General features: G+C 35.6%; 1 protein-coding gene across 18 annotated transcripts in view; it reads left to right on the top strand.

Moving 5' to 3' along the window:
- Nucleotides 1-25,476, top strand: part of PTBP2 (polypyrimidine tract binding protein 2) — an 86,682-nt gene that overhangs the window by 15,143 nt on the left and 46,063 nt on the right. For all 18 annotated transcript variants that reach the window (XR_015161595.1, XR_015161596.1, XR_015161597.1 and 15 more), the window contains one exon: nucleotides 12,987-13,062. Coding sequence is in view for 10 of the 18 variants with exons in the window: in XM_086394440.1 (XP_086250566.1) it covers nucleotides 12,987-13,062 (76 nt within the window). In the remaining 8 variants the exon portion in view is untranslated. The remainder of the gene's footprint in view (nucleotides 1-12,986; nucleotides 13,063-25,476) is intronic.

A 25,476-nucleotide genomic window follows, 5' to 3' on the forward strand; every position in this document is an offset into this window, starting at 1 on the left:
TATATAGTCTTCCAGATTTTATTTTGAACATTTTAAAATTTTGATTTTCACATTTAGGGCCTCAGTCTACTTGAAATTTAATTTTAGTGTGTTATAAAGGTTACATGGTTTTTTTCCCCTTATGGCTAACAAATTTGCTACAAACTTGATTGATTTCATGTTTTTCCTACTGATCTGCAGTATTAGTTGTCGTGTTGCCATATATGTGAGAAACTTCCCTGGGCTATCTCTTCTGTTTCATTGTTTGTGACTATCCTATTGCTATCAATACATGTCTTAATTTAATGTAGCATCATGATAAATCCTGGAATTTTGGTGAGTAAATTTCACAACTTTTCTTAAAAACTGTCCTTGGCATTTTTTTTCATTTATTTATATATACAAATATATATATGTGTGTGTGTATATACAAGATAAGGTGGCTGGGTTCCATGAAGACTTTTGATTTTTGATTGTAGTTGTACTACATTTATAAATTAATTGGAGAGCATATTTCTTCTCCATGATATTTTCTTTATTTGTAAAAGACATGCTCAATGCAGAAACTTGATGCTTTAGGCAAAAAGGAAAATAAGTCACTGGCAGTTTTACCAAAGCTAATGCATTGTACTTCCCATCATTTGTCCTACATGTTGCAAGGATTTTAAACAGCTTGTGTGTAAGGCATGAGGAAAGAGAGACCCTTTTTTTTGACAAATAGTTTGATTTCTTCCAAAGTTATTTTTCAGATTTATTTCTTTTTAATTGGAGGGTAATTGCCTCTCAATATAGTATTGGCTTCTGCAATACAACAACATGAATCAGCCATAGGTATACATGTCCCCTCCCTCTTGATCCATGCTCCCACCTCTCATCAAAGTTTACTGATTTATTCGGTTATTCAGTACTTTGCTATTTTCAGAATTTTATAGCATTTTTTAATTCTCCCCTTTTTTATTTTTGCTAAAAGCACATATTCATATTTTATCCTTAATTTTTCTTGTCAGAGGCCTTATTTTACTGGTTTTTTCAAAGTACCACCTTCTGTAATTTTTTTCATATTTCACTAATTTCTGTTTTTATCTCTTTCTACCCAGCTAGATTTGTTTTATTATTTTTTGTCACTTTACATGCTGAACATGTTTATTTTCTTATTTAAAAATGCATTTAAGATTAAGAAAAATCAGTTGATAACGTTTGGCAGTAAGCTTTGATTTGTAGAGTTCTCTTTTTCCTTTTTTTTTTGAGATTGTGATATAATTGACATATAACATTGTATTATTTTCAGGTATACAGCATGATTTGATGTACGTATAAAAATTGTGAAACAATTACCAGAATAAGTATAGTAAACATCCATTGCCACACATAGTTAAATTTTTTTCCTTGTGCTGAGAACTTTTAAGATTTACTTTAGGAAACTTTTGGAGAAGGCAATGGCACCCCTCTCCAGTACTCTTCTTGCCTGGAAAATCCCATGGACGGAGGAGCCTGGTAGGCTACAGTCCATGGGGTCGCTGAGAGTCGGACACGACTGAGCGACTTCACTTTCACTTTTCACTTTCATGCATTAGAGAAGGAAATGGCAACCCACTCCAGTGTTCTTGCCTGGAGAATCCCAGGGATGGGGGAGCCTGGTAGGCTACCGTCTATGGGGTCACACACAGTCGGACACGACTGAAGTGACTTAGCGTAGCGTAGTGTAGCATAGCGTAGTGTTAGGCAACTTTCAAATATTGTTAACTATATCAGCATGTGTTACATGGTCAGGGCTAATTTATGGCCTTCCTTGGTAGCTCAGCTGGTAAACAATCCGCCTGCAGTGTGGGAGATCTGAGTTTGTTCCCTCGGTTGGCAAGATCCCCCAGATGAGGGAACGGCTACCCACTCCAGTATTCTGGCCTGGAAAATGGACAGAGGGGTCTGGCAGGCTACAGTCCATGGGGTCGCAAAGAGTTGGACACGACTGAGCAACTTCCACTTTCACTTTTTCACTTTATGTCAGAATTCCAAGTTTGTACCTTTTGACCACCATCTTTATTTACTGCCCCAGACTGTGCTTCCGGAATTCAGTGTTTTGCGTTTTTTAAGAGTTTACAGGTAAATGAGATCATACAGTGTTTGTCTCTCTCTGTCTCTGACTTATTTCACTTAGCCCTATGACCTCATTTGCATGTTGTTGCAAGTGGTAAATTCTTCTGTTTATAGCTGTTATGAATGTGTAGATTAACCACATTTTCTTCATCCATTGATGGAGACCTAAGTTGTTTCCCTGGTGCTACAGGGAACATGGGGGTGCAAATGTCTAGATAGTGATTTTATTTCCTTTAGATAAATATCCAGAAATGGCATTACTGGATCATGCAGTTTTACTTTGTAAAATTTTTTGAGAAACTTGCATAGTGTTTTCCTTAGTGGGTACATCAGTTTACATTTCCATCGTCATTGCGCAAGTGTTCCCATTTCTTCAAATCCCTGCCAGTGCTTGTTATTTCTTTTTGATAGCATCCATCCACCTAACAGGTGTGAGGTGATACTTCATTGTGATTTTGATTGGCATTTCACTGATTCATGATTGAGTACCTTTTCGTGTACCTATTGGTCATTTGTATGTCAATTTATGTCCTCTGCCCATTCTTTAATCTTTAATGTTTATTTTTAATCTTTAATGTTTATTTTTTCTGAGTTCTATGAGTTTCTTGTATATTTTTGATATTGACATTTCACGTATGATGTGCAGATTTTTCCTTCTATCCATCTTGTTGATGGTTTTCTTCACCCTACAGAAGCTAAAGTTTGACATAGTCCTAATTACTTTTGCTTTTGTTGCCTTTGCTTTTGGTGTCAAATCCAAAAAGTCACTGCTAAGATTGATTTCAAGGAGCTTACTACTTACGTTTTTTCTGGGAGTTTTATAGTTTCAGCCCTTATGTTCAAATTTTTAATATATTTTGAGTTAATTTTTATGTGTGATGAAAGATGGTGGTCCAGTTTCTTTCTTCTGCATGAGACTGTCCAGGTTTCTCAGCATCATTTTGAAGAGACTGTTTTTTCTCCACTGTGTATGTTGGCTCCTTCTGTGTAAACTGATTGACCATGGATTATTTCTGAACTCAGTACAATTAATCTATAATAGTCTGCTTTTATGCCCATATTGTACTGTTTTGAGTTACTCTTTATGTTACAGTTTAAGACGAAGAGGTGTGCTGCCTCCACTTTTGTTCTTTCTCAAGATTGCTTTGGTTCTTAAGGATTTTTTGTTGTTTCGTATAGACTTTAGGATTTTTTTTTCTATTTTATGAAAAATGTGATTGGAATTTTGATGATTGCATTGAATCTGTAGATTGCTCTGAGTTGTATGGGCATTTTAACAGTATACTTCCAATCCATGAGCATCCATGATCATAAAGGGAAAGAATATCTTTCCATTTGCATCTTCTTCAATTTCTTCCATCAGTGTCTTTTACCTTTTTCACTTTTTTAAGCTTTGTGAAAGCTTCAAAATGTACAAAAGTGGGGTGAATGGTATAATAGTACACTTCTTTGCCTTCCTTTGGAAGAATATTAAAGCAAATCTTAGCGATGATTTTATATCATTCCTAAATATTTCAATGTGTATCTCTAACAGATACAGTCTCTTGAAGATATTTTTATACATAATAAAATTTTAAAGAATTTTTTGTTGTTGTTTAAGTGTAGTTGACATACTATATTATGATTTAGGAGTACAACATAATGATTCAACATTTATACATATTACAAATTGGTCACTGTAAATCTAGTAGTCATTTGTGACCATATAAAATTATTACAATATTATTATTACATTCCCCATGCTGTGCATTACATCCCAGTAACTTATAACTGGAAGTTTGTATCACTTAATTACTTTCACTTACTTTGCCCAACCCACCCCACCACTAAAATAATTTTTTCAAGTTACTTCTTTCTGGTTACTCTGGGTTTTCGTTGCTGCCTTAGGCTTTCTCTAGTTGCGGTGCGCGGGCTTCTCATTGTGGTGGCCTCTCTTGTTGTGGAGCAGGGACTCTATAATGGGCTCAGTTGTTCTGGCGCATACACTCAGTTCCTCTTCTGCATGTGGAATCTTCCCGGACCAGGGATCAAACCGGTGTGCCCTACATTAGCAGGTGGGGTCTTATCCACTGTTAGAACTATGGAAGTCCCTAAAATAATTTCCCAATGCCATGTAATCTCCAACAGTAGCAATCAATTTCCTGATCACTTTAAAGAAATCTTGTGTATTTTCTTTTTAAATCAGGGATCAAGGAAAGTCAGCTTACTGATTTGGTACTTTAAGGTCTGTATCCCTGCTGGAGGGGCATGACAACCCACTCCAGTATTCTTGCTTGGAGAATCCTCATGGACAGAGGAGCCTGGCGGGCTACAGTTCATAGGGTGGAAAAGAGTCAGACACAACTGAAGCGACATAGCATGCATACAAGCAAGTCTATTAATAGGACAGTTTTTGTTTTTTTTTTTCCTCTCCCCCTTTATTGATTTTCTGTTAGAGAAACTGGGTCATCTATTCTGTACAATTTTTTGAAAATTATGCTTTTGCTGATTTTACCTCTATGTTGTCATTTTTTTCTATTCCTCATATCCTTTATCTCTTGTGTACTTGTAGTTAGGTAATAAGACTTGATCAGATTCAAGTTTAATTTTCAGCAAGAATACTTTGTAAATGTACGGTGTAATTTCTAATGTATCACCCTAGAAGGAACATGCCTAGTTATCTTTTTGTGATGTTGACATTTATTAGTAGGTTCAGGTGTTCTCTGCTTGATGCATCCAGTATAGAGTGCTCCATCATCTGTCTGTACTAGTGGGTTTTAGTAGCTAATAATTGCATAATTCCACTGGGTATTGCAAAAGTGGTGATACTCTTCTCCTGCATATGTTACTTAGTATTTTTCTATTCAGAAGAACTTTTCCTCTCAAATATTTGGTTTTACCAAAACACCCTTATTAAAAGAAAAACAGGAGAGATTTTTGCTAAAAATTTTCCTTATGAGCTGCTAACTCTAGCCTAAACTCCAGTACAACGTGAATTCTTTATTGTTGATGAAAGTGTTATTTTGAAGGCAAAGATTTTTACATTTAGTCTTATTGCAGTGATCATTTCTTTAAAAATGTTTGAATTTTCTCATCTTGCGCCATCAGCAGCTCATAATATCACTAGTTTTGCTATTTACCTAAAGTATTATTTTTTTCTCCAAAATTTTAGTTAGCTGGAAATCATGGGTCCTTTAGTGGGACCTGGTATTTAGAGACAATAATAATGTGGGTGCAAAGGTGCCAATGTCTTTTAGGTTTGTTATTGTTTCCAAATTTTTTCACTTGAGAAAGCTAATAAAATAAGACATATATATCTGTGTTCATTTCCAATTCGTACATAATTTTACTGTGTTTCCTTTTCCAATTTTTTTGTTGGTATCTCTTGTAGGTTGAAAATTCTTGCTAATGTTAACATAATTGCATATATATTTCTTTAAAAAGCAACATCAGTGCTAACATTGTAGTATATTTTTTGTAATATAATACAATTTTAAGATTTGTTTTGCAATTATTTTTGTCCTCAAAGTGTATTTCATGAAAAATGTATAGTATTGGGTTTGCCAACAGGTTCATTTGTTTTTTTCCATAAGATGACTCTAGTATTGCTTAGTTATCTTTGTATTAACTTCAGTTGAAACAATTTTGGTAGTTGTTTTTTTTTAACTTTGTTCACTTGAAACAATTTTGTTAGATTGTATTGTGACAGCTGTCATATCAGCATGCATTTTTAAAAAAACTTATTAAAATTGGTGAATTTTTGTGCAGCCATTTTACAGTTGAGGATGGAAGGGAAAGCAACATTTTCGGCATATTATGCTTTATTATTTCAAGGAAGGTAAAATGCAACTGAAACACAAAAAAGGACTTGTGTAGTATATGGAGAAGGTGCTGTGCCTGGTCAAATGTGTCAAAAGTGGTTAATCGAAGTTTTCATGCTGGGGATTTTTTGCTGGATGAGTAGGTTGGGTAGACCAGTTGAAGTCCATAGTGATCAAATTGAGACATTCATTGAGAACAGTTGATATTACACCATGTGGGAGATAGCTGACATACTCAAAATAGTCAGATCAAGCCTTGAAAATGGGTGGCACCAGCTTGGTTATGTTAATTGTTTTGATGTCTGGGTTCTACATAAATGAAAAAAACCTTCTTGATGCTGTTCTCTACTTGGACATAGCGAAAACGTTTCTGTTTTTAAAACAAACTGTGACAAGCAGTGAAAAGTGGATACTGTACAATCAGGTGGAATGGAAGAGATTGTGGGACAAGAGAGTTGAAGTACCACCAGCCAAACACCAGTCTTCATCCAAAGAAAGTGATGTTGTATATATGGTGGGATTGGAAAGCAGTTATCTAATAAGAGCTCCCTCTGGGGAACCAAATGATTAATTTCAATAAATATTGCTACCAATTAGACCAACTGAAAGGAGCACCCAATAAAAAGTGTGTGGATTTATTCAACAGAAAATGCATAATCTTCTATCAGGATAATGCAGTACCGCATGTTTATTTGATGACCAGGCCCCCCCCCCCCAAAAAAAAAAACTATTACAACTTATCTGCAAAGTTCTGATTCATCAGCTGTATTCACCAGATATTGCACCTTTGGATTTCCATTTATTTTGGTCTTTACAAAATTCACCTAATGGAAAAGATTTCAATTCCCTAGAAGACTGTAAAAAGCACCTGGAACAGTTCTTTACTCAAAACAAGTTTTTAGTTATAGAATTATGAAGTTATGCCTGAAAAATGGCAGAAAATAGTGGAACAAAACAGTGAATGTGTTCAGTAAAGTTCTTGGTAAAATGAAAAATGTGTCTTTTATTTTTACTTAAAAACGAATTTTTTGGTTAGACCAATACAATTACAGGGTTTTTTTAAAGTTTATTGAAATAATTTTGTGTGTGGTTCTGCCATCGCCCTAATAGTTAGATTTGTTTGTTACATTTTGATTTTCATTTTTAGGGAATAGTTTTTCACTTTGAATAAATTTTCCAGAGTTGCAAAACAAGCTACATTCATACATGTCTTCTACTCCTGTTCATTCTACTTTGCTTATTGTATTCCCTTACAAAGGGTTTCTACTTTCATTAATTTTTGGTTTATTCTTTTATTTAATAGGAGCAAATGTGAGTTTTTTCTGCATGCTCCCTCCTAGCATCTTAGAGAAAAGATAGCACAGAATACACAGGGTTTAATATCTTGACTTTTTAACATAATGTTAAACATATCCTAGAAGGTAAATATACCCTGGAAATCACTTCATTGCTATATATGGAAAATCTTCTCATTTCTTTATACTGCTGGTTAGAATGCAGATTCCTCAGTTCCCCATAGCCTGCCCAGCATATTGAAATGCTTGGAATTTTGCTAGTCTGAGAAGTGAGATGGCATATATGTCTAGTATTAATTTTTTTTCTTTTCTTTTTTTTTTTAAACTGTGATCAAGATTAAGGGTAATTTTCATTTCATGTACTGAAAACTAATCTCTTGCTGCTTATTTTATAAGTAACTTGTCTTTTAAAGTTTGTTATTACTCTGTGAGGTGGAGAGTCATTTTTTGGCTCAAATTTTTAAAAACTGTTCCAAAATCTTATCTGAATAAATAACAATTAGATTTTGTTCTGTTTTTCTCTTCTCTTACTTTCATTAAAATATCACGTTTGATCAAATATTACGATCTGTACAATTTCTTATTTTTGAAACTTATTGAGGTATTCATTACATAGTATGTGATCCACTTTTGTGACTTACACTCATAGATAAAAAGATATTTTCTGCTGAAAAATTTTAAAGTCTTATCTATTCTGTTTGTCTCTAATTCATCAAAAAATATTTTAGTTACTACACTATATTAGGTGGGGATCCAATTTTATTTCTTTTTGCTTATATAGAGCTAGTCAGTTGAAATATGCAGTGTCTTTTTTTTCTATTACCCGTATTACAGGGGTATGTATCAGTTCAGTTCAGTTTAGTCGCTCAGTCGTGTCCGAATCTTTGTGACCCCATGAATCGCAGCGCGCCAGGCCTCCCTGTCCATCACCAACTCCCGGAGTTCACTCAGACTCACGTCTATCGAGTCCGTGATGCCATCCAGCCATCTCATCCTCTGTCGTCCCCTTCTCCTCCTGCCACCAATCCCTCCCAGCATCAGAGTCTTTTCAGTGAGTCAGCTCTTCGCATGAGGTGGCCAAAGTACTGGAGTTCCAGCTTTAGCATCATTCCTTCCAAAGAACACCCAGGGCTGATCTCCTTCAGAATGGACTGGTTGGATCTCCTTGCAGTCCATGGGACTCTCAAGAGTCTTCTCCAACATCACAGTTCAAAAGCAGCAATTCTTCGGCACTCAGCTTTCTTCACAGTCGAACTCTCACATCCATACACGACCACAGGAAAAACCATACCCTTGACTAGACGGACCTTTGTTGGCAAAGTAATGTCTCTGCTTTTCAATATGCTATCTAGGTTGGTCATAACTTTTCTTCCAAGGAGTAAGCGTTTTTTAATTTCAGGGCTGCAGTCACCATCTGCAGTGATTTTGGAGCCCCCAAAAATAAAGTCTGACACTGTTTCCACTGTTTCCCCATCTATTTCCCATGAAGTGATGGGACCAGATCTTCATTTTTTGAAAGTTGAGTTTTAAGCCAACTTTTTCACTCTCCTCTTTAACCTTCATCAAGAGGCTTTTTAGTTCTTCTTCACTTTATGCCATAAGGGTGGTGTCATCTGCATATCTGAGGTTATTGATATTTCTCCCTGCAATCTTGATTCCAGCTTGTGCTTCTTCTAGCCCAACGTTTCTCATGATGTACTCTGCATAGAAGTTAAAGAAGCAGGGTGACAGTATACAGCCTTGATGTACTCCTTTTCCTATTTGGAACCAGTCTGTTGTTCCATGTCCAGGTCTAACTGTTGCTTCCTGACCTGCATATAGGTTTCTCAAGAGGCAGGTCAGGTGGTCTGGTATTCCCATCCCTTTCAGAACTTTCCACAGTTTCTTGTGATCCACACAGTCAAAGGTTTTGGCATAGTCAATAAAGCAGAAATAGATGTTTTTCTGGAACTCTCTTGCTTTTTCCATGATCCAGCGGATGTTGGCAATTTGGTCTCTTGTTCCTCTGCCTTTTCTAAAACCAGCTTGAACATCTGGAAGTTCATGGTTCACGTATTGCTGAAGCCTGGCTTAGAGAATTTTGAGCATTACTTTACTAGCGTGTGAGATGAGTGCAATTGTGCGGTAGGGATATGTATATGTTAGTGTAAAGTCTAAGCCACTGTAACAAAATGCAAATGAAGAACATAGTGGCATAAATAGCCTAGAAGTTTATTTTTCATAAAAGTCCTGCAACTGTAAGAAAATGGTATCATTATGCTCCATGAGATTATTCACTGAGCTAAGTTTTTTTCATCTGGTTGCTTTCAGTTTTTTCCCTGAGCTTTTATTCTTATGTGCATGGATTAATGAGGTATAAGTAGCTATCTTTTTTTGTTTTGTCTCTTTTGTTGTCTTTTTGAAAAATCAAAAGCTTGATTTTATTGATCCTCTTTTGTGTGTCATTGTTAAATTTATTTTGTATTTTTATTGATTGTGTGAGTTTGTGCTCTCATGGTGTTCAGCAGGTAGATTCCTCTCTTCGTGGAATCTTCCAAGTAAGAAATACTGGAGTGGGTTGCCATTTCCTTCTCCAGGGGATCTTCCCAATCCAGGGATTGAACCTGCATCTCTTACATCTCCTGTATTGGCAGGTGGATTCTTTACCACTTGCATCACCTGGGAAGTCCATATTCATGTATAGAAATACTCAATATTGTCAGGTGTCGCTTCTTCCCAAAATGATCTATAGAGTCAGTGCAATCCCAGTCAAAATTCCAGCAAGTTATTATATGGGTATCAACATATTGATTATGAAGTTTATATGGAGAAGCAAAAACTCCAGAATAGCCAACACAGTATTGAAGGAGAATAACAAAGTTGGAGGACTGATACTACTCAACTTCAAGATTTAATATGAAGCTACAGTAATCAAGGCAGCCTGGTTTTCGTGAAACAGAATAGAGAGCCCAGCATAGAGCCCCCTATAAATATAGTCAAACCTATTTTTGACAAAGAGGCAAAGGCAAAACAGTGGAGCAAAGATAGTCTTTCTGACAGGTGCTAGTGGAACAACTGAAATCCATGTGCAAAAGAATGAATTGAGACAGACGTTAAACTTTTCACAAAAATTAACTCAAGGTGGATCATAGACCTAAATATAAAATGCTAAACTATAAAACTTTTAGAAAATAATGTGGGAGAAAAATCTCGATAATTAGGTACAAAGGTATCTTTTCAGGTACAACACCAAAGACATAACCCAAGAAAGAAATAATTGATTAGCTGGACTTGATTAAAATCAGTAATTTTTTTGTCTGTGAAATGTATTTAGAAGACAGGCCACAGACTTGGAGAAAATACTTGCAAATAATACACGGGGCAAAGGGCTATTATCTAAAATACCCAGAACTTTCAAACTCAGCAGTAAGAAAGCAACCTGATTAGAAAGTGGACCAAAAAATTTGACACCTCACCAAAGAAGATATACAGATGGCAGATACACATATGAAAAGATGCTCCACATCATATGTCATAAAGTAAATGCAAATGGAAACAACAGTGAAATACTGCTACACTATCAGAATAGCCAAAATACTGTTTCAGAATAGTTAAAACACTGGCACCCGTAAAGGCCGGGGATGATATTGAGTGTCAGGAAATCTCATAGATTCCTGGTGGGAATGCAGAATTATATAGCCACTTTGGAAAACAAATTAGTTGTTTTTACAAAGCTGAACATACTTGTACTATATGATCCCATAACTTCTTGATATTTATTCAAAGGTGTTGAAAACTTACGTATACACAGAAACCTGCACATGGATCTTAACAGCAGCTTTATTCATAATTGCCAAGACATGAAATCAATCAAGATGTCCTACTTCAGTAGGTGAATGGATTAGTAAACTGTGGTACATAACAATGTGGTATTTATCAGCAGTAAAACAAAATGAATTTTCAAGCGATGAAAAGGCATGGGGGTACCTGGTAGCATAAATGCAGATTACTAAATGGAAGAAGCCAATTGAGAATGCTGCATACTGTAAGATTCCACCTGTATTCTGAAAAAGGCAAAACTATGGAGACAACAAAATTCAGGAGGTTGGAAGGAGTTTGGATGAGAATAGCCAGAGCACAGAGGATTTTGGGGGTAGTAAAAATAATGTTAAAAGATGGATATATGTTACTACACATTTGTCCAGACCCACTGAATGTACAGTATTAAACCTTAATTAAAGTATTAAACTGGACTTTGGGTGATTATGATACATTAATAATCTTTGGTAATAAATGCACCAGTCTGGTGGAGGATGCTGATAATGGAGGAGGCTGTGCATGTGTGGTGGCAGGGAGTATATGAGAAATCTGTTCCTTCTCAATTTTATTTTAAATTTAACAAGTGTTCTAAAAAAATTAAAAAGAAAACAAACTAGGAAACATTTTTGTTGTTGATAGTTAACCAGTAATGTTTATTAGCAGTTCTTAAACTTTAGCATTCATTAGAAGCACCTGGAGGGCTTGTTAAGGAACTTAGGTTGTTGGATCCTGTCTCCATTGTTTTCTTCAGTAGGTCTAGGATGGATCTGAGAACATATTTCGCTAAGGAAATTTCCAGGTTTTTTATATTGCTCTAGGGACCACAATTTAAGGATCTCTTAAGTATCTAATTCTGTATGTCATGTCCTTATAAAACAGTGCCATGCTGTATCTTCCATATCTTGATTAAAAAATTTAAGATGATGTAAATGTGACTTGATACTGTGTTTTTATTTTTCTTCTTGTATTTCTCTGAGCTTGATGTTAATAAATAGTTCGATTTTAAAATAATGAGGACAATGACATACGAATATTTATCATTTTTATATTGTAATACAGCTTATTAAAGAATGAGTTTAACACTGATTAGCATGAAGTTTATGGTTAATTAGAATTGTTTTGGACTTTCTGAAATGCTCTGATAAATTATCTCCTTTGTATATTTTTTTTCCATTTTGGTAGTTGCATTCAACTTCGTACTGTTTGTCTAAATCAGCTAGTATTGATTTAGTTATTTTAAATATTGCTTACCAATGTATGTAAGTATACACATACTTCAAATAGGCAAAACAGTTGATTTAGCTGTTTTAAATATTAGTGTGCTCATATGTACTTTTGTAAGTACGCACATTACGTACGTACACTTAAAAACAGCTGAAACAACATTGCTTGGTTTGAACAAATTGTGTAGTTCTAAGAACATATGAACATACGATTCATGTGATTTTTCTTTAAAGGATTTGAAAACATGATTGTCTCTTCTTACATTGGCAGAAAGAAATTTCTCATTCCATAGATTTTGCCTTTGCTTACAGTGTTCTAGCCATTGAAACATACACCTGTTTAATTTCAATGATTATGAAGATGAGTTGTCCAGATCATTAGTGTGAAGTTCTCATTTTCTGAAGACCTGAGTTATCTGGATGAGTAAAGGATATGAGGTTGAAGGATTCGGAGTGTCTGTGAGAAAGTTCAACTGCTTTGGTATTTGCTTATTAAAAAATTGATGTAGTTTTCCAAAGCTTTTAATTATGAAACCTGGTCATTTTTCCTATTTATTGCCTTTTGGACTTGGGTTAATGGAAGGAAGGACCTACTGTTGGCTTTGTGAGAAAGGAAGTTACGGATAGGAGAGTGGAGTTAACATATTGTTTCAGGAATTAAATTTTTTTTTATTCCCAGTAGTGTAACACCTGACATTTTTCAGTGACACTATTTGAAAAGTTACAGAGAAGTGACTTTCAGATTAACATTTTTAAATTTAAAGGGGCCTTACACTAATTTGTTCTTGTTTTTATAGAGAGGATCTGACGAACTACTCTCAGGCAGTGTTCTCAGTAGTCCAAACTCTAACATGACCAGCATGGTGGTTACAGGTAAGTGTTACTCTCCTAACAGTCTCATTATTTGCCATTTTGCAGGGCAGAATGTTACAAGTTTGGTGTGCTTTACCAGAGTAGCCTTTGTTTTTAAATGCTTTGTGTTGAAACATTTTAGAGGAAATTTTGCTACAGTAGATATGTATCAAGTGGAAAAAAAAACTGAAGTGGGTGTCTTGTGGTCAAGTAATTAAATCTTATAGCTTTTTTTTTTTTAATGACAAATGTAACCTTTTTTTTCTTTCATTTACAAGTTTCCTCACTCTCACTTTTGTACTTTCGTGTTTAGCTTTCATGTTTCTTTGTCATAAAATATTTTTACTGTAAGTGTTTCTTCTCAGTCCCACAAATCCTACAGCCCCAAGGACAAGATTCAGTTGCATAGTTGTCTTTTTTATGTGGTTTCAATATGTTTCTTTGCTGTAACAGTATTTTAATTCTTTGGATTGACTTCCTTTATTTACTTGAAAATGTAAGATTTGTTTAATCTTCACGGGGTATTTAAACTTTATATGTTTGAAATAATTGGTTGATTGTATTGTCTGTCTGTAAATATGTGGACCAATATTTAGATCTTAGATTTTTGGCCACTGGACCAAATTTGAATCTGATGATGAATGAATTAGTTTGCTTTATAACTGTACATTTTATGTTATTTACCTTAACCAAGGTTTCTTTTTACTAAACCCTTTCCTAAATTACTTGTTTGAGGAATCAAATTGGGCAATGTAAAGATTGTAAAGGAATGAAAGCATTTTGATTTTCTTTAGATAACCACACCCATGTATATGTACACCTCAGTGCACACACACGGACCCTGCAAGTTAAATACAAATTACAATGAAGTATTCTCCAAATATAGTTATAATAATGATACGATGAATTTTTCTTCACATTGTCATTACTGAGTTTTCCATGTCACAATTACAAAACAAAATTACTAGGCCATGATTTTGAAAGTCAGGGTACCATGTGCAAATAATTGAACAAACAAGCTCAGATGTCTGTATCTCTGCCAGTTTCATTTTTTTGAAACTACATTTAATGATGGATAATGGAAATGTTTTAAAAACTGATTTGTAGGGCTGTGACAGACTACTGGTAGCAGCCTTTCCTTCTTTCCTCAAAATGGAAAACTATAAAATAGAGTAAAATATGTAGGACAGCTGTTGTCTGGAATTGATGAGTAAATAGTATAGGATGGTGATCCTTGAGATAAAGGAAACATGTGAAATGAACCTCATAGTTTGGCTTTTCTCCTTTGAGGTACCCTACTGTTGTAGCACATGGAGGTAGAACCCAAGCAGAGCATGAAGGTTTCACTGTGCTGAAGAGAATAAGATTGGTATTCAGAGCTTCTGAGCTATTTGGAATTTATGGAGGAGGATCCTGAAAAAGGAATTCGTCCAAGGGTTTGGGCATAGGTCAGAGGGCAGAATTCAGTGTAGGGATTCAAAATCAGAATTTTGAATAATGACTGGACTGCATATGTGCAGGTTAACACACTCATGGTCTGTCAGGAATGACCTACTGTGGGGCTGAGAGTTAGAATGGTGATTCCATAGATTGTACAGTGCTCTGAGACATTGGAGTTCTGGGAAGTTAGAATGTATACATCTTGTGGATTACCTCACACATTCTGTTTAGGCTGCAGAATGCTCAGGCTTTCAGAGAAAGGATCATACACTAATACTAATAGTAAGTGACAATCATAAGACTAAGGGACTGTGATAGTCCAGTCTGACAAGACGTGAAGAATTCACCAGTAATTTAATTGCCTGCCTAAATAAAACAGTATCCCCTAAGGGAGACAACATGATTCAGTCTTCCCACAATTATCCACAATATCCTACCTACATCAAATGTTAAAATCATGTAAAGAACCATTCAATAAGAATAGACCTCAAAATGACCTAAATACTGGAATTTGCAGACAGAGACTATAAGTATTTTTAAAGCTGTAAAAGAAAATATTGAAAGAATAAACATGGAAGAATGTGTTGAGAAAGCTATAAAGAAAGTATATAGAAATGCTGTAACTGAAAAATACAATATTCACACCATATTTGGAATGGAAAATTCACTGATTGAGACTAACAGAAGTTTGGAGACAACTGAAGAAAGGTTAGTGAACTTGAGTACAGATTGACAGAAAGTATTCAGTTTCCAGAGAGAATAAAAGTATGTCTTTGGATGATCAGGCAGTCTAACGTATGTGTCCTTGGAGTTTTCAGAGAGGGAATGAAGAGAATGTTGCCAAATATGTCTATAATTGAAGCATTAATAACTGAAAATGTCTAAAATCTGAAGAAAAATGCCAGGTAGGATAAGAAAAAAGAAACATTTTGTTGTTCAGTCACTAAGTCATGTCAGCCTCTTTGCGACCCCGTGGACTGCATTACTCCAGGCATCCCTGTCCTTCACCAGCTCCCAGAGTTTGCTCAAACTCATGTCCATTGAGTCGGTGATGCCATCCAACTGTCTCATCCTCTTGTCGCTCCCTTCTTCTGCCCTCAGTCCTTGCCAGCATCAGAATCTTTTCTAATCAGTAGGTTCTAGACATCAGGTGACCAGCGTATTGAAGCTTCAACAAAGATGCATAGTTAAAAGCTAGTACAAATTCGGAGGACTGACTCCTGTTTTGAAGTTATTGTAAACCCTAAAGTAATCAAAACAATATTATATTAACGTAAAGGTACATAGATGAGTAGAACAGAATAGAGAGTCCAAGAAAAAAGCCACACAATTATGGACAACCGGTTTTTGACAAAGGTACAAAGGCAGTTCAGTAGAGGGGAAAAAATAGATTTTTCAGCAGAGTTGTATAACAGTAGGATATCCATATGCTGCCAACAGCAACAGCAGCAGCAAACTTGTTGGATCTATGTTTTGTTTAGTTGTTAATTTGACCCCAAAAGCATGGTCTGTGAGAGAACAAATGGGATTTGATCAGTTTTAAAAACTTAACATTATTCAAAATACAGTTAAGAGAATGAAAAGACAAGCCATAGAGTGGCAGACATCTTTACAAAGCATGCAGTTGATAAAGGATTTTTATCCAGAATAAAAATTAAAGTGAGACAACATTGCCTGTCTCTACAACAGCTAATATTTTAAAGAATGACCATACTAAGTGTTGAAAAAGATGTGAGGGTACTGTAACACTCATATACTGTTGATGGGAATGTAAAATTTAGAACTATTTTGGAAAACAGGTTGGCAGTTTCTTAAAAACGTTAAACATTTACAGTATGATCCAACTTTGTTTCCTAGGTACTTAACCCAAGAAAAATGATAGCATATACTCATCACACATGTAAATGTTTATAGTAGTTTTATTTGTAATATCTAAAGCCTAGAACAACCCAAGGGTCCATCAGTGATGAATGGATAAATGAATGACTCTTTTGGCATTGAATTTCATGAATACAGTGAAATGCTGCTCAGCCATATAGAGTGACCTATTGTTCTATGAGCTTCCCTAGTGGCTCAGTGGTAAAGAACCCGCCTGCCAATACAGGAGGTGTGGGTTCCATTCCTGGGTTGAGAAGATCCCCTGGAGAATGAAGTGGCAACCTACTCCAGTATTCTTGCTTGGGAAATCCCATGGACAGAGGAGTCTGATGGGCTACGGTCTGTGGTGTTGCAATAGAGTCAGACCCAACTTAGCAACTAAACAACAACAAAGCAAAGGGCATGGGGCGGGGGGGCAGGGAAGGGGAGGAGGGGATTGTAAAGGACATAAGGAATTTGGAGATGATGGATATGTATATTCTTTTATGCTGAAGGTTTCATAGATGTAAGCATATGTCAAAACTTGTCAGACGATTGTAGCTTTATATGAAGCTTATTTTACATGAATCATACCTCAGAGACACTGTTTAAAATGAAAAACCCATAGAGGAATTAAAATGGAATACTGTCAAATATTGCAAGAGCAGAACAACAAAACACTGGACAGTTAGAAAATTAATGGGTAGATGTTAAACCCAGTCATAAATCTCTAAATGTAAATTGGCTAAACTAACATAGTCTCATAGTAACCATTGGTTATATAAGGCTGTAGAGCATGCAAAATGTGACTACTCTTAATTGATAAGTGAATGGGTGTGTGCTTCAAAGACGTAGTACTGAAAAAATAAGGATGTAAAACATCTCAAAAAATTTTAAAACTACTGATTATATGTTGATGTGGTGGCTCAGATTGTAAAGAATCTGCCTGCAATGCAAGAGACCCAGGTTCGATCCCTGGGTCGGCAAGATCCCCTGGAGAAGGAAATGGCGAATCAATCCAGTGTTCTTGCCTGGAGAATTCCATGGACAGAGGAGAGAAGCCTGGTGGGCTATAGTCCATGGGGTTGCAAAGAGTCAAACATGACTGAGTGACTAACACTTCACTTTCACAGGAATATTTCAGATATATTGAGTTAAAATATATATCAAAGTTAATTTCACTTTCTTTAACTTCTCTGTACGGTTACTAGAAACTTAAAAGTATGTGACTTATATATATTTTTTGGATATTAGTGGTCTAAGAAGTTCAATTAAAAGACAAAGTCATAGTGGATTAAAAAGTACTACCTAACTACACTGTCTACTGCTGAAGTCATGTTAAAGTACAGAGATACAGATTGGAAAATATTTCATGCAGATAGTAAGCACAGGAAAGTTTGTGTAATTGTATTGACATCAGATGAATTGGAATTCAAGACAAGGAGTATCAGTTGTATTGATATAAAAAGACATATTTCTTAGTGTCAAAAGGGTCAATATATTGGAAAACATAACGTTCCTTAATCTGTATATTAGTAATAACAGTTCAAGAACATTTTAAAAATGACAAAAAGAGAAATCTACAATTTTAAATTTAAAACTGGGCATTTTAATATTGTTCATAGTAATCAAGAAGACAAATCAATCTTAAAATATACATAGAAGATTTGAACAGTGCTGTTGGCTCGGCTTAACTTACATTTATAAAACATGCAGTAACTGAAGAATAACTTTTTAAGCCAATATAGGATATTCAACATGATTTTAAAATAACTTACAGTAAATTTCAAATGATAGAAAGCTGTGTCTCATTATCCTGGGATTTAACTAGAAATAAAAAACAGTAAGAAATCTAGTAAATTACCAAATATTTAGAAATTTCCATAATTCTGTACAGCACATGATTCATAGGATATTTCTGACTGAGTGAAAATGAAAACATAACAAAATTGTATTTCCTTGGAATATAGAAGAAAATATAGAAATATTCCCCACATCACCTCCAAGAAGTGCGTGGGGGGAAATAGTTTTGTACCTATATTAGATACTTATCTCTTATCTACCTTTGTTGGCTCTATGAGCTTAAAAATATTAAAAAAAATAATGGTTTGAAATTCCTTTCGAGAAAGAAAAGTGAGAGTGAAGTCACTCAGTCATGTCCGACCCTTAGCGACCCCATGGACTGCAGCCTACCAGGCTCCTGTGTCCATGGGATTCTCCAGGCAAGAGTAATGGAGTGGGGTGCCATTTCCTTCTCCAATGCATGAAAGTGAAAAGTGAAAGTGAAGTCGCTCAGTCGTGTCTGACCCTTAGTGACACCATGGACTGCAGCCTACCAGCCTCCTACGTCCGTGGGATTCTCCAGGCAAGAGTACTGGAGTGGGGTGCCATTTAAGAAAAAGAAAACATAAATTACTGGTAGCAGTAGTGGAAGTGGCGGTATTACTATAGATCCTGTACCGTGATCTATAGATCCTTGTTATAGGAAAATAAGACAGTATTACAGGCATCAGTAATGCCAATAAATTCAACAAATGAAATAGAGAGTTTCCTTTATAAATCTAGTTTAAAAAACCGATATTTTAGATTACCTCTCTATATGTCAATAGATAGTATTGTAGGCATCAGTAATGCCAATAAATTCAACAAGTGAACTAGACAAATTCCCTTACAAATCTAGTTTAAAAAACTGATAATAGTAGATTACCTCTTATATGTTATTATAGATATAGGTTATCTTTATATCTATTATCAAAATTGAATTTTTAATTAAAGTGTTAGTCTCTCAGTTGTCTCTGAGTCTTTGCTTTGTGACCCTGTGGACTATAGCCTGCCAGGCCCCGCTGTCCTTGGAATTCTACAGGCAAGAATACTGGAGTGGGTAGCTGTTCCCTTCTCCGTGGGATCTTCCCAGCCCAGGGATCAAACCTGGGTTTCCTGCATTGAAGGCAGATTCTTTACTGTCTGAGCCACCAGGAAAGCCCTAAGTTATTTTTCCACAAAGATTACTCAGGCATAGGTGATTTCACTGGTCAGTGGTTTTCTCTTGAAGGTGGTTTCACTCGGGTATAGGTGGTTTCACTGTTGAATTGTATGAAATGTCAAAGAAAGAAATAATAGCCATCTTTTAACTTTTTAGACAAAGAGAAGAATGCTCTTTAATTCACTTTATGAAGCTACTGAAATAAAAATCTAACAAAGATAATATAAGAAATACAGATTTCACACTAATACTTTTCATTTACAAAAATGTGGACATTCTTCACAAGATATTAGCAAATCACATTCATTAGTATGTAAAAGATAATTCATGATGACTAATTGAGATTTACCCCTTGTTGTAGGGTTTATCGGTGGCAAATGAACTCTACATAATCACAGTAATAGAATAACAGAGGGGAAAAAATCATCCAGTTAATAGAAGCAGAAAAAGCATTTGACAAAAAATACAGCATCTACTCATGATAAAAAGTTCTCAGAAAGCTAACAAGAAAAGGGACCTTCTGCAGGATACACAGAGGGATCTACTAAGAGCCTACAACAAATTTCATTCGTGATAATGGAACACTGAATATTTTCTTCTTAAAATTAGGAATGAAGTAAGGATGTGTCTTCCCTGAATATTTCTAGCTTTTACTTTCTTTAAGGCAAGTAAAATAAATAAAAAGCATAAAGTTTAGAAAGGAAGAAGTAAAACTGTCTTATTCACAGTCAACATGATTTTTAAAATAGAAAACTCAAAGGAATCCAGGTGATTTTTTAGAACAGATACAGGATACAGTTCAACATACAAAGATAGTTTTTTCTGATAGTCTTAGCAAATTTTTGGACAATGAACTTTTTAAAAATCCATTTATGGAAACTTTAGAAAGAAAAAATATCAAGAAATTTAACAAAAAGTTGCATGTGTTATACTAAGGAGACTGAACTTTTTTAGAAAAGATTTACACTTTAGAAAGGATTTTTGTTCTGTTTGGTGTTTTTTTTTTTTTTAGAAGGCAGAGGCAAATTGGAGATATCAGGGTCCTTAATTTTAGAGTCTGAGAAGTAGAATATGGAGAAAATGATGTATCAAGAAATTAGAAGAATTTCTGAGTTGGGAAGTAGACTTTGATAGAAGTATTAAGAGTTTTAGCCTGGAATCACTGGGTAATGGATAGTACAGTAGTTCCATTAACAAAAGGAACAAAGTAGAGAAAGTGATTTGATTTTGTTGAAAAGAAAGAACAATCTGTTAATTGTCTTCCTTTTTTTAAAGTATGTTTAGAATAACAATACTTTATGACTAAAGAATGAATCAAGTCTTTTTGTCATGATGGAATAAAGTTTCTTAAAGCCTGTTTTTAACATAAGAAATTTATATGCATGCAGTTTATTTTACCTTTTCTGAACAGAGGAAACATTGAGTTTTAAAATTTCTGTGTTTTTTCTAACATAGATGAGGGTAGGGTCTGTGTATATGCAGACAGATGCCAATTTGAATCATTAAGACCTTTGAAAACCAGTAGCTGTACTTAGCTAGAAAAATATACAGTTGTCATCCAAATGTCTCAAAAACAGACTTTACAGACATATATTACTAGGACATTTTTATGATTGTCAGATGCAAAATAGTATTTCATTTTTATGTTCCAGCTTTTTCCATGTCTGTTGTAATTGACTTTACTATATAGAATTCTTATTTCCAATAGCATGTCTCAGCAGCCTTTCCCTGTCTAGACTGTCTTCCTCTACAGCTGTATTTCTGTCAAAGAAAAAAAGAATTTTGTAAGTGGGGGAAGTTAATGTTATTAGAAACTTAGTCTTGGGGAAATAATCTTACTCAAAACTATTTTGTATTAAACTAGTTTCTTTAGAAGTTAAACATTTCAAAGACACAGCTCTAATGGATTGGAATTGGATTTTATTGGAAGGAATGTGTAATTATTTGAAAGTGGGGAGGAGGCTTGACAGTGGTAAGATAGGGTCTTTCTTGAGTCCATTTTATATAGGTACAGAAATGAGATACCTCTTTAAGTTAGGTATATTTCTGCCAGTGCTGCTGTTAATCTGTAGCATCAGGATTTATTATTGCTGAAAGTATGACTTTTTATTTCATTATGTGAATCATTTTACAGATTCTGTTACATGTTACTCAGAACTGTTTGAGGTATGTCTGTTTTAACTTTTATATACAGACATTTTTGATATGATGTCATTTTATTTTATTGTAACGTTTTGAAAATATTCCAGCACGTTGTTTCAGTTTGAATCTCTATAAGGGTCCTAACAACATGTCCTCCTGCATAGAGGTGATGAGAGCCTTCCTCTAATATAGTCTGCATGCTTAGTCGGTCAGTCGTCAGTTATGTCTGACTATTTGTGACCCTATGGAATGTAGCCTGCCAGGCTCTTCTGTCCTTGGAATTCTACAGGCAAGAATACTGGAGTGGGTTGCTATTTGCTCCTCCAGGGTATCTTCCCGACCCAGGGTTGAACCCACATTTTCTCCTGTATTGGCAGGTGGATTCTTTACAACTGAGCCACCTGGGAATCCCCTTTGTTGGCCAGTCACTCAGTCACGTCCAACTCTTTGCAGCACGCCAGGTTTCCCTGTCCTTCACCGACTTGCAGAGTTTGCTCAAACTCATGCCTGTTGAGTTGGTGATATCATCCAAGCATCTCATCCTCTGTCATCCCTTTCTCCTCTTTTCCCAGCATTAGGGTCTTTTCTAATAAATTGGCTCCTTGCATCAGGAATATTCATTGGAAGGACTGATTCTGAAGCCACAGTACTGGAGCTTCCAAATCAGTCCTTCCAGTGAATATTCAGAATTGATTTCCTTTAGCATTGACTGGTTGTATCTCCTTGCAGTCCAAGGGACTCTCAGGAGCCTTTTCCAACATCACAATTCAAAAGCATGAATTCTTTGGTGCTCAGCCTTCTTTATGGTCCAACTCTCATATCCGTACATGACTCTTGGAAAAACATGCACAGCCTTAACGATACCAACCTTTGTCAGCAAAGTAACGTCTCTACTTTTTAATACACTAAGCTTGTCATTGCTTTTCTTCGAAGGAGCAAGCATCTTTTAATTTCATTGCTCCAGGCACCATCTGCATTGATGTTGGAGCCCAAAAAGATAAAGTCTGTCACTGTTTCAATTGTTTCCCCATTTATTTGCCATGAAGTGATAGGACCGGATGCCATGATCTTTGATTTTGAATGTTGAGTTTTAAGCCAGCTTTTTCACTCTCCATCAAGAGGCTCTTTTGTTCCTCCTCATTTTCTACCATATGGTTGGTGTCATCTGCATATCTGAGGTTATTGGTATTTCTTCCTGCAGTCTTGATTCCAGCTTGTGCTCCATCCATTCCAGCATTTCTCATGATGTATTCTGCATATAAGTTAAATAAACAGGGTGACAGTATACAGCATTGACATACTCCTTGGCTCAATTTTGAACCATTCCGTTGTTCCATGTCTGGTTCTAACTGTTGCTTCTTGACCTGCATACAGGGTTTGCAGAGGCAGGTAAGGTAGTCTGGTATTCCATTCTCTTTAAGAATTTTCCACAGTTTGTTGTGATCCACATAGCCAAAGCCTTTAGTGTAGTCAGTGAAGCAGATGTTCTTCTAGAATTCTCTTGCTTTTTCTGTGATCCAAAGAATGTTGGCGGTTTGATCCCTGGTTCCTCTTGTGTTTTCTAAATCCAACTTGAACATTCAACGTACTGTTGAAGCCTAGCTCGGAGAATTTTGAGCATTACTTAGCTTGCATGTGAAATGAGTGCAATTGTGCAGTAGTTTGAACATTGTTTGGCATTACCTTTCTTTGGGATTGAAATGAAAACTGACCTTTTCTAGTCTTGTGGCCACTGCTGAGTTTTCTAAATTTGTTGGCACATTGAGTGCAGCACTTGAACAGCATCATCTTTTAGGATGTGAAATAGCTCAGCTGGAATTCCATCACCTCCACTAGCTTTGTTCGTAGTAATGCTTCCTAAGGCCCATTTGACTTCGCACTCCAGGATGTCTGGCTCTAGGTGAGTGATCCCACCATCGTGGTTATCTGGGTCATGAAAATCTTTTTTGTATAGTTCTTCTGTGTATTCTTGCCATCTCCTCTTAATGTCTTCTGCCTTTGTTAGGTCCTTTATTGTGCCCGTCTTTCCATGAAATGTTCCCTTGGTATCTCTAATTTTCTTGCAGAGATCTCTAGTCTTTCTCCTGTTTTCCTCTATTTCTTTGCATTGTTCACTTAAAAAGGCTTTCTTATTTCTCCTTGCTATTCTTTGGTACTTTGCATTTACATAGGTAAATCTTCCCTTTTCTCTTTTGCCTTTCACTTCTCTTCTTTTCTCAGCTATTTGTAAGGCCTCCTCAGATAAACATTTTGCCGTTTTGCATTTCTTTTTCTTGGGGAAGCCCCTAGCCTTCTATTATTTTCCAAGTCATGCATAAGTTACATTTGGCAGCTAGGCTGTGCAGCTACTCAGAAATAGAGTTACAGGCAGGTTTTACAGTAAACCTAGTAAGATTTTTTTTTGTTTGACATCTGTTGGAATTAACTAACAGCTAAAAAGTATTCTCTATCAGTATATACCTACATTTCTGGTTAACTGTTCTTTGAAATTTATTTTCCCATGTAGGGATGGAAAGATAAGAAAGATAAGTATGATCATTCATTTTCCTTAGCTCAGATTCTTTGTTTTTTTTTTTAAAGCTAGCAGCTTGTGTAACACTATGCTTTGCCTTGAAGTCTAACTAAAACTTTTAGTCATACAACTCAATACCAGAGAAACAAACAACTCAATGAAAGTGGGAAAAAGACCTAAACAGACATTTCTCCAAAGAAGACATACAGATAGCTAACAAACACTTGAAAAGATGCTCAACATCGCTCATTATTAGAGAAATGCAGATCAAAACTACAGTGAGATATCACCTCACACCAGTAAGAATGGCCATAATCAAAAAATCTACAAAAAAATAAATGCTGGAGAGGGTGTGGAGAAAAGGGAATGCTCCTGCACTGTTTGTGGGAATGTAAATTGATACAGCCACTATGGAATATGGTATGGAGATTCCTTAGAACACTAGGAATAAAAGCACCATATGACCCAGCAATCCCACTCCTAGGCATATATCATGAGGAAACCAAAATTGAAAGAGACACATGTATCCCATTGTTGATTGCAGCACTATTTACAATAGCTAGAACATGGAAGCAACCTAGATGTTCATCAACAGAGGGATGGATAAAGAAGTTATGGTACGTGTATACGATGGAATATTACTCGGCCATGAAAAGGAACACATTTGAGTCAGTTCTAATGAGGTGGGATGAACCTAGAAACTATTATACAGCACAAAGTAAGTCAGAGAGAGATAAATATCTTATTTTAACGCATATATACAGAATCTAGAAAAGTGATATTGAAGAATTTATGTACAGGGCAAAAGTGGAGAAGTAGACATAGAGAATAAACCTACAGACATGGGGAGAGGGGAGTGGAGGGTGAGATGTATGGAAAGAGTTAACATGGAAACTTACACTACCAATTGTAAAATAGATAGCCAATGGGAATTTGCTGTATGGCTTAGGAAACTCAAATGGGCTCTGCACCAACCTTGAAGGGTGGGATGCAGAGGGAGATGGAAGGAGGTTACAAAGGGAGGGGATATATATGTATACCCCTATAGCTGATTCATGTTGAGATTTGACAGGAAACAGCAAGATTCTGTAAAGCAATTATCCTTCAATAAAAATTAAATTAATTTAAAAAATAAAACTATTTGGGAAAATAAATTTCAAACATTTTTAGGATTAAAACTGCATTGCCTTTCAGTTACCATATTTGATAAATGAAGTTACTAGTGCTTTTTTATAAGTGCTTGTATCTGAAAGACTTGGAAAACGAAAATAAGGAGAGTATACTTAAGTTTTGTTAAATAATTTTCACTGAATAGATGGAAGTAGTTTTTGAGATTTTGCACTTCAAGTTGGTATACACAGTTGGAAGTATACAATTAGAATATTGGTCAATGAGTGAGATTAAAATAATGGGCATATAAAAAACCTTTTTCTGGAGTGTTTATATGAGCAAATAAGGATAGGAAGGACATGGAGACCAGAACAACTTGGGGCACTCTAAC

The sequence above is a fragment of the Bos grunniens genome, chromosome 3, assembly GCF_055505025.1.
Source record: "Bos grunniens cultivar Pamir isolate PY7600 chromosome 3, Bosgru_T2T1.0, whole genome shotgun sequence".
NCBI classification, from domain to species: Eukaryota; Metazoa; Chordata; class Mammalia; order Artiodactyla; family Bovidae; genus Bos; species Bos grunniens.